The following is a 17,852-nucleotide window of genomic DNA, read 5'->3' as shown; positions in this document are numbered from 1 at the left end:
GGGCGTCTCCTTCAAAGACAGTGATGTTGAACCCAAGTAACACGCTTCTATCACATTTAGTTTAAATAACTTATATATGACTTGTATTAGTCATATATCAGTCACTTCAACTACTCTGTAACAATTATGCTGCTAGGGAACGCCTCCTTTTGGCATTGGCTCCAAACCTTCAAGAAAACTATGAAAAGTTGTTTTTGATTTGTACTGCCTTCGCGTCGTATTCGAACTTAGAATCCTGTTGGTAAAAAGTAACGAGTTTCACTTCTTGTGATTTTTACCACATTGCAGCTAAGCACAGTACACCAGTTCTAAAATTCAGTGTTTCAGAACCTAAATGAGCGGTTTGTACAAAACGGTTCGAAGGCGATGTCAAATCTTCATACGAATTTGTTTGTCAGGAACTGACTGCCTCTAACCGCCACGACAGCACACACGAAATTGCATTGTTGTTTGTTTAACTTTCCGCTGATGTCGGGTGCTTGTTTTTTGGTTTCCTCCACGGTAGTATAACCACCTAACTATGTTTTTCGTTGCTGTTATTTTCAGCAACACATCAGCGCCAAATTTCCATTGACGATGATAAAATTAATGACGATGGCTCCACAATCGATTCGGGATGTTGTTGTTCTGGTTCCCAAATCTTCCCCTTCCCCCACCTCTACTATACAGGCAGTTTTTCCTTTTTCCAAAATTTTCTGCACTGATTTATGAGTTCATCGTACATTCCACTGATATTTGCTCCCGTGCAACTACTACCTACCATTATCGGGAATGTTAGTACCTATGAAACATGACCGATTGAACATGACTGCAGCACTGCGTGTAGCGCTCATCCCTTCTCAGTCGTTGTTATTGATAGGCTTTAATTTTCGACGAACGTCGTTCTACCACAGAGAGCAGACGTAGAAAAGTAGACAATTTTTCCCAAAAATTATCGTTACTGTTTAAAATTAGCACAATGAAAATGTCATTTGAGGCCAAAATCGAATGCATATTGCACCGAATTTGGGATGTCCGTTCTCTGTGCATGTTCCACCGTTCCTGGCAACCGGATATATGCGAACTCATTCATCTACAGGAGGGCGGCGTATGCGATATGCCTCATTGCCAGGAAACAAAAAACAACATGAAATTACTTTCACGCAGTAAACCGAGACTGACGTTGCCACGAACCGCAGCAGTAGACCTATGCGATGCGATGAATCGAAAACGGATTATTTATTGCCACTGGCTGGGGTAGGGAATGGATGGGAGAGGCGGCAGACGTGGCAAAATGCTCTAAATTTTTGCGGTGAAAACAATAGCAGATTACCGGTATGAGTAATGTTGTAATGGTGAAAAATTGGGGTGGTAATTAATCGTTACCGTTTTTGGAGAGGATGAAATTTTTAATTTGATGCAGCACTTCCGTAGTCATATTGAAGAATTATGTAATTGTATATCAAAATAGATGAATCAGGGAATTGTGGGTAAAGAAAATTTTAAAACTTTTTAGTAATTATTTCTGGCGATACCTCAGCAGAATCTATGCGATAGAGGCGCTTTGTATGTGAGCCTTCTTTTCTATCTTGGCATGAATAATTACCAAACTCGTGATTTTAGTCATGACCTTGAAATGCGGTCAGGCATATATTCCAGCATTGGACAAAAGATAGGAGTCACAACGACAACTTGTTAAGCATAGCTACCTATTACCCCCCCCCCCTTCCCCTTCATTCCCGGAAAAAAATCCTTCTTCATTACTTTCCCTTACCGTCCCTTCATCAATTGTAGAATCATCGTTTCAAAAAAATATGAATAATTACGCTAATCAAGATACATTATTTTTGAGAATGGATGTGGATTTTTTGTGCTCAAAGCGAGTTGATATCTTTGCAAATAGATGACAATATTTGTTGTATAGTAGAATAACGTACACCAGCGTGTCCAGACATAAACAAAAGGTGGGGCACACGACCTTTCGGAAGAATGTTTTGAACTGGGAATCGAGTAACCGCAAGATGGACCGCCTCAAATGTTCTGCCGACGCGAGATCCACGTCGTCTGCAGAGCAGATAAATTGATTTACTGAAAATCGCGCCCCGCATTTTGGTTGCAGCTCGTCTTATAACACCTTCAAGCGCAATGTTGAAAAGCAAGCAGGAGAAACCATGTCCTTGTCGAATGAGTCCGACAATCTATCTGAGATTCTAACACAGCACTAGATCCCATCCATCGTAGCCATGGTAAGTTTAGTAAGTTTACCCGGAATACCATTTTCGTCCGGAATTTTTCATAGCCCTTATCGGTTTACACTATCATATGAGGCTTTGAAATCAATGAACAGGTGATGCGTGGGGACTCGGAATTTGCTGCAGTTCTGGAGGATCTGATGCGAGGTTGGAAAAGATTGGGTCCGTTGTTGACCGACCCTCGATGAAGCCGGCCTGATAACTTCCCACAAATCGATCGGCAATTGGCGAAATTGATGGAAGACGACTTGGGAAAGAACTTTGCGGGCGGCATTCAGGATAGTGATCGCTTGGTCGTTCTTGCAATCCAGCTAATCGCTTTTCTTGTAGATAGGACAAATAACCTCAGCTCTCCGGTAGTCGTTTTGTTTTCCAAATCTTGAAAATCAATTGATGCAAATAGCTGGCTAACTTGTTCGGGCCCATTTTAACATGCCATCGTTGCCGGCTGCTTTCAGTCGCTGGATGGCATTTTCAATTCATCAACGGGGGTGGCACATCTCCGATTTGGACTTTATTTAGAATTAGACATGAAATATGAAGTTTTTACTTGAAATTGGAATTCAATTAAACCTGGAATAGGACTTGAAATTAGATTTGAAATTAAAGTTGACGTTAGACAATAAGGCCATTACAAATATTTTATAAAGTTTTTGTCCTTTCGGTGTTCGGCCACTGAAGGGGGGGGGGGTCGAAAAAAAAACAAAGTGAATTTTTTAATCGAGCAAAAAAAACATGGATTTTAAGAATTTTTATTCAAGGTTTAAACGTGAAAACCGAATCTATTCTTGCTTATAATATATACGTTATTATTTTCTATACAAAAATATACGAAAAAAGACAAAAACTAAGGAAATTTTTGTTTGACGATTTTCGGAAATTCCATTGTTCGAATTTCCATTTCTGTTTCGTGCTAGAAGCGTTAATTCAACTCGGAGACTTATTTTTCGAGTTTTTCAGACTGTAGAACCCACAGACAATTGATTTTATAAAAAGAAATTTGACTCATATCCTACAAATTATTTTTTTTTGCCCACCGATTTTTGAAGCCAATTTCCAAGGGGGGGTGGTGACAAAAACTTTAAATATGATTTGCAATGGCCTAACTTGGATTTAAAATTATGCTCCAAATTAAACTTAAAATTGGAAGTGAAAATCACATTGAAGTTAGGTTTGAATTTGGACATGGACACGAAATTAGACACGAAGTTTTACTTGAAATTAGGATTCACATGTTTCGTCTTCCTGTCTCACACGTTTTACCTTTTTGCCTTTCTACTATATAAATATATAGTATAAAGGTATAGAAATCACTTGGAAAACCGGAAATGGAAAGAAGGTCCTGCGGGCCGAATGTTATATACCATTCGACTCAGTTTCAAAAACTGAGCATTTTCTGTGTGTGTGTATGTATGTGTGTGTGTGTGTGTGTGTGTGTATGTGTGTGTGTGTGTGTGTATGTGACGCTTTTAATCTCACTCACTTTTCTCGGAGATGGCTGGACCGATTTTAATGTTCTTAGTGTCAAATGAAAGGTCTAGGTGTCCCATTGGTCGCTATTGAATTTCATACTGATCGGACTTTTAGTTCAAAAGTTATGTATAAAAATACGAAAAATATGGGACTTCATTATCTCATAGGTCTCTTAACCGATTTGAACAAAATTGATTGCATATGAAAGTGGAGCCTTGCAAACCCTTAACTTCCAAATTTCATGACGATTGGACTTGTAGTTTGAAAGTTACATAAAGAAATGTGAAAAAATAGTATTTAAAACATATTTATGTAACATATAAGCATTAATTTAATGAAAAACATCACACATTTTATGATTATTTGAAAATTACTGCTGAGATCTATCAAACGAAACCGAGTTATTTAAAATCGGACGCTTCATTCAAAAGTTATTCAAACTTTAACACTTAAGCACCGTATATTAAACCGTTAAAACGTGCGAAATCAAAACATATCAATCAAATGTTGATTGTATTCAATGTATGAGATGTGTGTGATGTATGTGTGTATGTATGTATGTATGTATGTATGCATGTATGTATGTATGTATGTATGTATGTGTGTATGTATGTATGTATGTATGTGCTGACAATTTGCAATTTTAAAATTTGCAATGAAATTCAAGAAAAGTGAGAAACATGTCAATTGTCTGAAGTTTTTGAAGCCTCTTAGTGGAATACGAACTCTGAAATTAAAGAAAAGAAAAAACTTTTACCGACTAAATTCCACTATTTAATATTTATTCGCGACAGATACGTATACGCTTTGAAATAAGACACTGATGAAGCCTGCACGTCGTAGGTGAACTACGTATCTGTTGCAAATAAATATTAAATAGTGGAATTCAATCGAAAAGTTTTTTCTTTCTTTGATTTCAGATTTCAATTGTCATTTTCTTCACTTGCTGTTACTCACAATTGTACAAGAAAAGCAAAAAGCGAAGAAAAGCAGTTTATTTAAGCATGTAGGTATAGGGGTGTATAGAATCAAAAATACTAGTGAGTTGATTTTTCCAAATAAATTTGTACAAATTCCAAACAAATTCTGCGCATCAATAGATGCTCTTTTCAATCAATAGATACTAGAGCTTAGAAATGTTATATGAAAAATAGGAAGTAAACGTTGCACGGTAGAAATTTTGTAGGATTTGTTTTCGTTAGTGATATTTTAAAGGACAGATGTCTTATGTCATGTATCATGTTTTAATAAATAAATCAAAAAAGACAAGCACTGGGAATCATATCGATCGTATTTCCCATTCTCAAACATGTTAATGGCGCAGCTTTGGCACTATTTTTCGACCTCATCTTGTTATCCTAACCCTCTAACATTGTAAAAACGATGCGATCAAGCTAATGACTATCTTTTCATGAAAGTACATTCAAAAGAAGCTTAAGTTTTGATTTTCATGCAAAAATAATTATCTGAAGGAGCGCTAGCTAAGAAATAGTTCCATTTCTCGTTTTCATATCTAATGCTCTATTCAGTAATTTTTTTCTAATTCAGATATATTGCAAAATTGAAGCCAAGCAAACCAATAGTAAAATTTTGAGATCAATCATTTTGTTGTCGATATCCTTTTTCTTCAAAAGCAAAATATAATAATAATTTTTCTGAACTCTTGTTTTTCAAAGATGCTAACTTTTGAATGCATGGTATTAATATCAAAATATCAAAAAATCTGCTATGAACAAATACTTCATATTGTCAATTCAAAACAAGTTTCGTATGTGGCTATGAAGCCCGAAAGTTAAGGCCGTCTGTAGACCCGTTAGAGGGTTAATTTCTAATTTTCTATACATATTCATTCAAGTCTGTAAAAATTATCTTTTGTGTTTACATTATTTTTCTACAAATATTATAAAACTAAATAAGGTGTTCATCAAGTAACATAAATGACGCTTACATGTATTTACGCACCCAAGGAAAGACTCAAAGATTTTAAGGAATACGGAACGGATATTTAAAAATATAGTCTAATATAACATCTATACATCTACAATTAAGTTCCTGAGAAATTAAAGAATGATTATTGTGGCAGTAGAAAGGCTAGGTCACGCCGCTAGGTGGATTAATTCGGGTTTTTTATTCCGTTTTTCTCTTCTCCAGTCCCATTTTTCCGCTTTTTGTGGTGCTTTTTTAAAACTTTTCTGTACCTCTGTTCATTTTTGCTCATACTTATCTTATTTTTTTATTTTTCCCTCATTTTCTCTTTTGTTGCTCTATTTTCCGTTTTTCTCTTTTGTTGCTTTGTTTCTTGTCTCATGTTTTATTTACAGTCATATTTTTCCTCGTATCTTTCGCTCTTTTTTGTAATTTTCTTGTTTCTTTTTTTTGTCTTTTGCTAGTTTTTCTCCTTCTCGTTTCGTCCTCTGTTCTATTTTTCCTCTTTTAGATGAACATTTCTACTTTTCTGTTACGTTTATTCTGGCTTTCTTTTCCTCCAGTTTTTCATCTTCATGCCTCTGCAGTTACCGTTATCCTTGGTTAATTTTTCCTATTTGCTTTCCTTTCCTATTCCTTTTGCTTTTCCCATTTTCCCATCCCATTATATTCTGTCACATTGTTTTCTTTTCCATTCCATTATTCCATTTTCCTGCTTTTCTCATTTCTCTATCGATTTTATTTTTTTGTTTTTCGCTATTCTTCTTTTTTCTTTTGGTTTCTATTATTTTTTGTTCCTTTCTTTGTTTCCTCCTGTTTCTACTCCGTTTTCAGCCAAATTGATTGTCGTTTACCTCGATTTTTTTCTCACCTTTCGCATTTTCCCAACTCCCGTATTTTCTCCTTTTATTTTCCTCCTTTTTGTGCTGTTTTATCTTTCTTGTTGTGTTTTTCTTCTTTTCTGTCCAGCTGGTTCTCATTTTGCTTATTGTTTTAGCGTCTTTTCTCTAATTTTTCTTTTTTCACTTCCGTTGTTCCTCTTTTTCTGACCAGCCTTCGCTGTTTTGCTTCATTACATCATATCTATTTATTTTTTACAATCTGGTTTTTCCAATTTTTGTTCCTCTTTTCTCTTTTCCCGGTTTCTTCGTTTACTGTCCCATTTGCACTATTCCGTCTCCTCTTGTCTATCGCTCTTTTTTGCAATTTTCTCTCCCGTTTTTCGTGTTTTGTTTTCCAGTTTTCCTTTTTCGTTTACAGTTTTTTCTTTTTCTAACTCTCCTCGTTCTCGCTTCTCTTCTTCGTATGTTATGTTTTCTTCTCTTTCAGATGATCTTTTCTACTCTTCTGTCATGTCTATTATTTTTTGGCCTTTTTTCCTGTATTATCTCCCGTCGTTCGTCATTTCCTCTCCAGTTTAACCTTTTCCTTTGGGCAACTTTTCTTCTTTTTATTTTCTTATTTTCCCATCCCATAGCGATTTTGTACCTTCTTTCTCCTTTTATATTCCGTTTAAGCCATTACAAATATTTTTTAAAGTTTTTGTCCTTCCCTTCCGATGCTAGAAAACTGAAGGGGGGGGGGTCGTTTACTACATCGGCTTTCTCTCTCTCTTTCTATCTCTATCTCTCGCTCACTATTTTTTTATTCCCTTTCTATTTCTTTGTTTGTTCTGTTCCGTTTTCTTTTTCTTGCCTTGTTTTCACTCTTTTTCTTTCCAATTTTCCCATCTTTTCTGTCATGTTTTTTTTTGTTTTTCTATCCCGTCTTATTTCTATTGTCTCGTTTTCTCTAATTTTCGCTTGAAATTTTTCCATTTTGCTGTTTCCTTTTTCTCTTATTTTCCGGTCCCGTTTTTCGCCCTTTACAGTCATAATTTTACTGTTGTATTTCGCTGTCAATTTTTCTTTCATTTTTATGTCCATTTTTCCTCTTTTTCAGTCTCGTTTCTTGTTTTCCTATCCGTTATTCCATTTATTATGTCTTGCGTTTTATTCTTTTTGATACGTTCTGTTTTCCGTTTGATCCCGTTTGTCTTCCGTTTTCAACCGAATTGTGTCCTCATTTCGCAATTTTCCAGCTATCGTGTTTTCTCTTTTTCTTTTCCTCTTTTTGTATCCAGTTTTTTTATTTTTTTACTTTTCTATCCAGCATATCCTCATTTTCTTTTTCGATTTCTATGACTTTTCTCGTCTTTTCTATCCTCTTTCTTTTTTCTCGTCCGTTCTTCTTTTTTTCTTCCCATTTTTCTCCTAGCTTCTTCTGTTCTACTTTATACTCCTTTTATGCTCCGCTTTCCCTCCCATTGTGCCACGATTTTTCTTTCAATTATATATCTTTCTCTTTCTCTCTCTCTCTCTATCTCGTGTTTTACTTCTTTTTCTATCCCGTTTGTCCAGTTTTTGTCACGTCTTCTCCGTGCTCTTTTCCATTTTTGGCGTAGGACTACGTCTTACCGCAGGTTGTCGTTCCATTATTTAGATTTTAGTTATCGCAACAAAAACATGAAAGATTATGAACGCTAATAGCTCTGCCAATTATGAATGGATTTTGATGGTTTATACACCAATCGTCTCATAATCGCTGTAGCAATTATGCGGTTTTTATAATAATTTTCTTTTTCAGTTACTAAATACTCAAAATTAACGTAAAGTTTCATGGTTAAACTTCTCCATACATTTTCTTCGTTCACCTTGCTTCACAGCCTAAGCAACAATGTGAGTTTTATTGTGGTCTTGAGGCGGTTTTCATGACCAATTTTGGTCTTAAATGCTATCATACGAGTGTAATGAAACCTAAATTGTTTCCTGCGAGGGACGGACGACACTTAAATGCACCATCTGTATATTGTGATTTCTTTTCACACAAAATAGTAACAAAGGCCCCCTGTCTCAACAAATCGAAGATTTTTCTGCGTACGTCGGTTAACTCTAGACCAACTTGGTGTCTCTGCTTAGTAGGTACGCCAGAAAAAGTGATAAAATCTCCTCGTTCTGACATGTCGAAGAGTTTTTACATACGATGATTAAAGCTAGGCTAACTTGATACCTGTAATGGGGTAGTGCGATATAGTTGTAGTATAATTCTACAAAAAATAACAGTGTAACAGTGAAAACTGCAATCTTTTATATAATTTGTTAATCTTACTATTTCATGATTGTTTGATGTTAATTCGATTGGAATATTATGCCAATAGGATTTTTGATATCATGATGCTAAATACAAAATTTCAACAAATTATTAAATTAATTATGTTTTTCTTCATGCTCAATATTTAAAATTGGCACTTCTCTTTATTGTACCTTGCAGCAATTTTACGAGTCCTACGCAAATTCATTTTTTAATAATAAGGCTTATACAAATTTGAAAAAAAGTTTATGTCCTGGTCTCAAAATATTGTTGAAGGGGGGGGGGGGGGGAGGGGTGGGTGGGCAAGAAAAAAATAATAATATCAAACCTTAAATAACTAAACAAAAGAGTAGAAACCAGTGTTTATTTTTGCATATTATTGAAAATTAGAAACAAGAATTTTGGACAGTACTTAAATTTTAGTTCATACCGAACCAACCTCCAAATTTTTTTACCCAAGCACATAAAGTTAGCATCCAGCTGAAGATAAACCAGTTTGATAATAGTGAAGTACCACAGTATCACCTTAGAGAGCCACAAACGTATAACTTGACCTTCATTTGAATATTCTAATCATAATCATAGTGTGAAAATAGCAGTTTAGGTCACTACAACTGTTTTACTTAGAACGCATATGCTGTGCTTCCGACATATTTCAAGAAAACAACCCAGGTAACCAACAAGCATTAGTATAATCAGTAAATCAATCGTTTATTAGCATCCCTGGCGTTTTCTACTGCAGGAGTGCTGTTTATCAGCCTTTTAACTGCATAACTGTTGTAGACTGAATATTTAGTGAACGGGACATAACACTAATAGTTCTTACAAACGGAAGTAAGAACTATTAGTGTTATGTCCCGTTCAGTGAATATTGAGTTATCGGTTTTTACGTTGGCATGAAAATAGTTTTTGTTGTAGACTGGCATCCACAATTCTATTTAAATTCTTCTTGTCGGTAACTAGCTGCAAATAAGCATTGTCAGCACTATAATAGGGCTAGCAGTAAAGTAGCCGCATATTTTGCCAAAATAGCATTTAAGTAGCATTTAAGGCAACTTAAATGCTTATTGGCTTGCATTTAAATTGCATTGGAAATGCTTATTGGTTACCTAGGAAATCTCTGAAACTATTCACGCTTGAAAACGCTTGTTTCTTGGATAACCTATTAGTCTTGAATATCAGGCCGTTCCTAAGCTGATGTTTGTCTTTAACAATAACGTGTTTAGCCTTGTATATTAAGGATGCAAACCGTTTCGATAACAACTATTTGACGAGCGAAAAAGCTTCCAACTCTTTGGCATCTTTAATTCTTTCTGGCATAGATGGTTCGATCACCTTGACTTATTTTTTTGACTAAATTCGCAACACTCTCAAATCGTTCAGCAAGATTGATAAATAAACGATGAACGTATCAGAAAAGTTCGGAAGAATACGCACTGCGCATAGGAAAACCTTTAAAGCAAAACAAAGCCTAGATGCTACATTCCGTTATCGAAACTTGACCTTCTGTTTTTATACGACAGATTTCGCAGCCAGCTGTTAGAGTACAGGACAATTTCAGGGCCAGTTACTACGATCCCATTGATTCTAACAGCCTCTCCCAGCCGAGATTCGGGAATCCCTATCTAGCTCCGGGAGATAGGAAATCCTGATCTAGCTCTAAAAAGCAAAATAACTTTGATTTGATTTGATGTTATGGTAGGGCCACCACTGATTATGATAATCATAACAATCATAGTCAGAAAATTTCAAGTTTCGAACAGTTCAGTGATATTCTTTCTGCATGCATCCAACGCATGGTAGAAAACTGCATCTTTGAGTTTTACGCCCCTAACATCCAAAATTAGGGTGAGTACTTGGATACTACGGAATAAAATGACCAATTTGGAGCCCCGAAAGCTCCGATAGTTGATATTCCGGAGTGTCTAAAGTCGTATTTCTATGTTTATATATGACGGGAAAAAATAATCCCACTGCAATTCGGAATATCTCCGTCAAAAATGGTACTGAGTTTCACTAATATATTGTTTGATTAGTTTTTGTCTCAATCAAATTCGGTTCTTTTAAAACAAGATGAATTGAAATGGAACCAAATTTAAAGTAGGTGGAGCCAAAAGTTTTATTGCAAGCACCTCAATTTGCGACGTCGGTTAAAGGTTAAGTACAATAGTCAATAGTCGCCTGTGACTTGCAGCAGGAACCAGAAAGCTTAGTTGGTGAAAAAAGTTGATCAATACTAACGAGATAATTGCATTAACTTTGCACATATTGAATAATTTGGAGTTGTAAACTCGTTGAACTGTAAAAAACCTGCTTATCACTAAAGAATGCAACATAATGATATAACGCTTTATTTTTTTGCCCCTTCACATTTCGAAAATTTTTGAAGGGGGGTGACATAAACTTTTTTTCAAATTTGTATAAGCCTAATTATCCTGTATTTATTCATATACATTGAAAATATGCTTGTCAAGCAAGGAGGGGTGCGATGGAGAGGTAATGACGATAAACTGATGGTTCAAATTTCTAAATTGCAAACATGTGTGCGAAACGCAGAAAATAACCACGCTAATAATTTTCGCGTGGGACTCTAAATAGGTGGAAACTCCGCAATTCGCAATGCAGATAATTTTGTTAATTGTCATATTTTTTGTTTTCATGCAAATAATTTGAATAAGGAAGCTCCTAGCTCCTAACACCTTTGCGTGGTCCTGCGTTAACACGACACGGGTTAACAGTGTTTCAGATGCAACCTTTAATATTTTTCTCCAAGAGCAATAGGAGACGGACTTTTTCTAGATCCATCCGTAATCCATCTATGAATATGCTACGAAAACTTACTTACTTTGTCGTAGGAAATTGTTAGCTCGTTCGACGTACTTTCTCATGAATCAAAGATCTGAATTGTTAAATTAAGTAAATATTTAGGAAAATTGAGTTTGCAGCCATAAGGCCATTACAAATATTTTATAAAGTTTTTTTCATTCCGGTGTTGGGCAACTGAAGGGGGAGGGGCGAAAAAAAAACAAAGAGATTTTTGTAATCGACCAAAAAATATCCGTTTCAAGCATTTTTACTTAAAGTTTAAACATAGAAACCAAATCTATTCTTGCTTGTTATAAGTGCGTCATTATTTTTTATCTATGAAAAGAGACACAAAATCGAAAAAAAAATCCCACAAATTATTTTTACCCCCCGATTTTTCAAGCTATTTCAAAGGGGGGAGGGGGAGAGGAGTGAGAAAAGTTTAAAAATAATTTGCAATGGCCTAACTCAACAATAACAAAAATGTTATGATAAAAATATTATCATTGAGAGATTAGATATTAGCTTATTAGCTTAACAAGAAAAGATATTATGAAAGTATTTCCATGTGACAAAACATAATTTTTAGATTTTTCTTTAGGGTTTTTCACCAACACTTAAAATTGAACCTAAAATTAAAAATGAGTATATGTAAATTGGTTTTAAATTGGACTTGAAACTGAATTGGAAATCGGTCTTGAAGTTGAACGTGAAAGCATTTAAAATTGGATATGAAATTGGATTTGTAATTGTATAATGAAAGGTGTTGCACGTACGCCAATGATTCAGTGGCAAATGTTTTTAATACGGTTCATGATTTTTCTGAAACAGAATCAACGAACACACAAAAGGTGAAATACCTACATAAATCTGCTCCAGCATTTGCTAATATGCAAAAATATAGAAGGGAATAACAAGTTGCTTTCAGGAATTAGAAGTGCACCATGCAAGCAGCGAAGATTAATTACCGAAATACGACAGATCATAAAAGCAAACTTACGTCGGGTTTTCTTTTGATCTAACAAATCTTTCATTTCAACTTCAGCTCACAATTATAGTGAGTGCCCTTTCGTGGGCCGAACGGACGAACCCGGTTGGTACGCATCGACCGTGTGGGTGGGATTTTTACAGCATGTTTACTCTATGATGGAATGGAAAGTCGCTTAGTGAGAAGATTAATCTGTCGTCTCTAGTTGCCAGTCACGCACGCACCGACTGTACAAAGCAACGACTTCAGCTTCTGTCACTTGTACATATTCTAATTTTAAAACGATTTGTTTTCCCTGTTCTATACAAATGACCGATGTTGGCTGCTCGTTCCGATCCTCCCTTAGGATATACCAATAATTGCCTTTTTACTGCTAGTGAATTGGAAAGCGTATTTTTCTTTCAACATTTGCTCGTTTAGAGCAACGTATTTTTCTTTCAACATTTGCTCGTTTAGAGCAATGTCACTAATTGATTTGAGGAGAAAGAATTTGTAAAACTTCACAAACAATCAATAAACAAGCATGTTTCAACTTTTCAACAAATATTTATCTTAAATTTATCAGTACTTCGACACCCGATTCAAGAACGTCCTTGAGAAGGCATACACATGAGGCCGGTCCGGCAGGGCCTGTCCGAAACATTCCAACATTTCAGGAGCTTTGCGCACAGCTTCCCGAAAATCGTCCAACGAAATAGCCCCGTCTCGATCCATATCCAACTGACGAATAATTAGCTCGGTTAGATCCTTTATATCCTCCTCGGCATCCTCTTCCTGCTGCTTGATAAAGCAACCCTTGAGCAAGACCATCATGTGCTCCCGCCGTATCAGGCCTTCACCGGAAATGTCGTACGCCCGGAAGCAATGGTCAATTTTTTCATCCAACGTTCCCCGCAGAAACAGCGACAGCATTCGGGTCCAAGTTTCCATAGTGACGTGAGTGGTAACGCTCTTGTCCAGTGCGGTGAAGATGCGTCCGATGGTTGCACTATCGGTGATGCCAAAGCTCGCATCGAACACGGCATCCAGCTGGTGCCGACTGACAAGCATCCCCCCCAGGCTGCCTTCGTCCGCTCGAACCATTTTATAGTAAATTAATAGGCAAACCTCCACCTCTCGTGCGGTGAAGTGGGTTTTTCTCGCCAACCGTTTTACGAGACGACTAATCCTGTTCAGAAAGCGGGCTTCCTCGCTGGCATCCAACGTTAGATCGAGTGACATTTTGAAATCGAGAAACGGATCCAAATGGGGAAATAATTACGTCCAAATTAAACACAAAACCGAATGGACTTGACTTGAATCGTCAGTGATTGCCTTGTTTTTCGACACCACGCTAATTTTATTCCTGAAATTTTAAATGACCGCGAAAGTAAGATTGTCATTAAAATGTATTTCAATGCAAAATACCTAGGAGTGTGCTGTGTTGACTCGTAAAAGATTCGCTAGTGAACCAAATTTCTTATGCAAACACTTTCGTTTCATTTGAAAATGAGTTAACTGAACAAATCCTGCTTTACCATTGCTGCACTTCCCAAAACCACTGAATCCGAAAGCAAACGAAGAAATTTCCTCGGGGTATCAATGCGTGTTCAGTGCTTAACACGCCATTCTGCGATTATAATCTCACAATCCGTGATTTCCTGAATCACTCCAACATCCAATTACTACGTAAGTACCTTCTCCGATTGCTTCCACTTTCCGCGTCCACGGAATTTCACGCCAGTCATACTGGCAGTAATACTGCTAATGAACAAGTGAAGCATGAGTCCGATCGAAGTATCATCGTCTTCTACACTAATGACTGCAGCAACGCAACGAGCGACGGTAGAACGATTGGAACCAGCGAAAGTCGTCGTCGTCGTCGTCATTGGGTTTATCGACAGTAAACTGTTGCGGTTCACCTGTGGGTATCCATATTCTGTCATGCTTGAAACACGTGCTATGGAGTCGTTTTTGGCGGAGAAGCGTTCCGAAGGATGATATACCGAATGAAGGTACAGAACAGATTCAATATAAAGGTACTTTATATTAGATTTATGTTTTTAGATTTCAACCTGGCAGTGAGCACGACGTTGGATGTTTGCACATCCAAAAAGTCAATGCATGTAAGACTTGACTCGCCTTTCTATAACATTAACGCTTCAGGTTTTTGCGAAACATGTTTATTGTTTTTAATTCGTATTCTTTTTTACCGATTTTCTATTGCAATAAACGAATTTGGCTACACAACTGTTATTTCTTAGTAGCATAATAGATATTATATAATGATTAATTTAATTATTACGGGAGTTACTTCTACTGTGATCATAGATAGTAAAAAATTGGAGGATTGACAGTTCAGTTTTTAAATGCAGTTGACGATTTGTTTTCTTTTACGTCAACGTTTCAATCTTGGTAAGTCACACACAAATTACAAGATAGCTCACAATCTATTCCTATTAAAATGGATTTCTGTCTGTCTGTCCATATGTCTCTTATAGAATCGAAAACTACTGAACCGATCCACAGCACAGTGGGGAATCGCTGGTCAACAGCCATAGAATGTAAGTTCATTTCGACTCTCCGTTGTATTTTTCCTATGATTCTATACTATTGAAGTGTTCAAATCCAAAATTTTAGATCAATATGACAAAATTTGAATTTTCTATGAATCTTAAAAGTATGCTATCTCAGCATATTTTAGCGTTTTTTTTTAAAATAAACCAATATTTCAAAACATGCTAGAGGTCTAATGGTACCTCGGATTTCAACGGTGTCCAAGAAAAAGTTCTTCAAAAAATAGTGCTGAATAAATCCCATTTATTGAGTATGCAGTAATTTTATCATAGTATGCCACAATTTTAATTTTCATTAAAAGTGCCATATTTTCGCGTAAAACACGCTTAAAAGTTTTGAAGCCAAGCTTCGCCACTATTGACACTATCGGTAAAAGTTAGCGTAAAATATGAGCTTTCAAATGGATATAGTCTCATTTAGCGCAGAGTAGCACAGAGTACAGATGTTACGCTTGTAAAACTACTATATCAGAATTCAATAATATAGACAAAATGCAAACTCTCAAAGTAAACGTAGGATATCTCTATTATGGGATATCTCCTTTACATGGTTGGATAAAGCTGCTTCGAATACATGGTCCATATTGTATATTGACTAGATTTTAGAGGTTGGAGAAAAGCAGGTGCATACGACAATAGTAATGACGGAAATACAGCTCGAAGATCTTGGGTCAATCCTGGTATTAGTTCTGAAATCACGGGTACAGATATGAAATTAATTAAAAGGTTGAGATTTTTTCTCAAAGCAAGTTCTTGAACACATTGTTTCAGAAAAATTCGAAACTTATTGTTTGTGTACCAAAAACTTTTATGTCAAAGTATACTGCTCATATAATACGTCCACAGCAATGCAAAGAATTTGAAATCGCAGTCATGAATAAATCTAAACAACTACACACTTAAAAAAAAGTGCCGAAGTCAGCAAAATTTTGCCGAGATTTGGACAGCCGTTCGGTAAAATTTTTTATGATGCCAAACGTTAGTAAAGATCCGTAAACGTCGATTTGCAAAACTGAAATTTTTACCGAACGCTCGGCTGTCCTAATCTCGGCAAATTTTGCTGAGTTTTTTAAGTGTGTATATTGCTGATAGGACGAATGACAGAAGCACAAAAATAAGTGTTTTTTGTTTAATTATAGTCACTTTAACAACTCGGGTCATTCGTAACTTCTGCGGGGTTGGGAATTGAACTCAGGACCTCGGTATGAGAGGCGTGCTAGCCGCCACTAGACCGGTATTGACTCTCACGAAAATAAGGTTATTGCTTTATGCTAAAAATAGTGATAAAAATACAAGACAATATTTTACATGCAAAAATGAATGTGACAAATCGTGATAGAATTATTCGTCTTCTTATTTCTCCGGATAAAGTTTACAGCTCATTCGAAACGGAAAAATGTAATTAGAAAAATCTTCCTGAGAACGTTATATGTATTACTATTGAAGGCGAAATGTGAAACGAGTGATTCTGCAGAAGGAGAAGAAGACCAAGAAGAAGAAAAAGGAGAAGAAAAAGAAGATGGAGATAAAGAAGATTAAGAAAAATAGTAAGGGGAAAAGTTTTGATTTTTGATTAATTTAACTTATATTGTTTTTTGGGATGGCAAATTTTGTATTTGCCTTTGAAAACATGAAAAACTTGTATCGTGATACATTAGGGTGGTTCACAAACCATAAAAAACCTTTATCACGCCTTCATATAACACGTAGAAAAATCACTTCCGATATACCCTTCAAAAAATCGATATATCTCCCTTAGCGCAGCAAAGCGCAGAAAGCCACCCAGTTTTTCGAAAAGTAAAGAAAATTTCATATAAGATGCATTAACGTGGTCGTTTTCTTGCGTTTCCCACCATACTTTCTTAATCGCTGAATATTCGTGTTGAGTTTCCCATACAATTTGTATGGAAGAACGCAATATCAATCTTCAACATGCTCAGCTTCAGACATTTGTCAAAAATTTATTTTAACTTCAAACTGGCTAAAATTTTCAGGATAGCTTCCCAAACTATTCCAGAATATGATAAAAATGTAATAATGGCACAAACTTGAAATTGGATTTTTGACTTTTGGCCAGCTTTGCACCATAGTACGATCGGTGTGAAAATTTGCATGTAGGGGTTTTGGGGCCTATATCTATATGTATAAAAGTGGATTTCTGTCTGTCTGCCCGTATGTTCTTTATAGAATCGAAAACTACTGAACCGATTGACGGGTTTTTGCGACCGGGGAAGGGTTTTATGATGGTTTGAGACCTTTCCCCCACTAAGCGGGGGGTCTGTCTGTCTGTCTGTCTGTCTGTCTGTCTGTCTGTCTGTCTGTCTGTCTGTCTGTCTGTCTGTCTGTCTGTCTGTCCGTCTGTCTGTCTGTCTGTCTGTCTGTCTGTCTGTCTGTCCGTCTGTCTGTCTGTCTGTCTGTCTGTCTGTCTGTCTGTCTGTCTGTCTGTCTGTCTGTCTGTCTGTCTGTCTGTCTGTCTGTCTGTCTGTCTGTCTGTCTGTCTGTCTGTCTGTCTGTCTGTCTGTCTGTCTGTCTGTCTGTCTGTCTGTCTGTCTGTCTGTCTGTCTGTCTGTCTGTCTGTCTGTCTGTCTGTCTGTCTGTCTGTCTGTCTGTCTGTCTGTCTGTCTGTCTGTCTGTCTGTCTGTCTGTCTGTCTGTCTGTCTGTCTGTCTGTCTGTCTGTCTGTCTGTCTGTCTGTCTGTCTGTCTGTCTGTCTGTCTGTCTGTCTGTCTGTCTGTCTGTCTGTCTG

At 36.5% G+C, this 17,852-nt stretch overlaps 2 protein-coding genes across 7 annotated transcripts in view; both read right to left on the bottom strand.

Annotated features, from left to right (window-relative positions):
- The window catches only part of LOC128738885 (collagen alpha-1(XVIII) chain), a 591,219-nt gene that overhangs the window by 393,602 nt on the left and 179,765 nt on the right, over positions 1-17,852 (bottom strand). The gene's annotated exons all lie outside the window — the stretch shown is intronic.
- On the bottom strand, positions 13,114-13,773 carry LOC128738886 (calaxin-like). Its single transcript, XM_053834350.1, has one exon. The coding sequence runs from the start codon at positions 13,771-13,773 to the stop codon at positions 13,114-13,116; it is 660 nt and encodes a 219-aa protein (XP_053690325.1).

This window comes from Sabethes cyaneus, chromosome 2 (assembly GCF_943734655.1).
Source record: "Sabethes cyaneus chromosome 2, idSabCyanKW18_F2, whole genome shotgun sequence".
In the NCBI taxonomy this organism is placed as follows: Eukaryota; Metazoa; Arthropoda; class Insecta; order Diptera; family Culicidae; genus Sabethes; species Sabethes cyaneus.
This window is presented reverse-complemented; position numbering and strand designations above follow the sequence as displayed.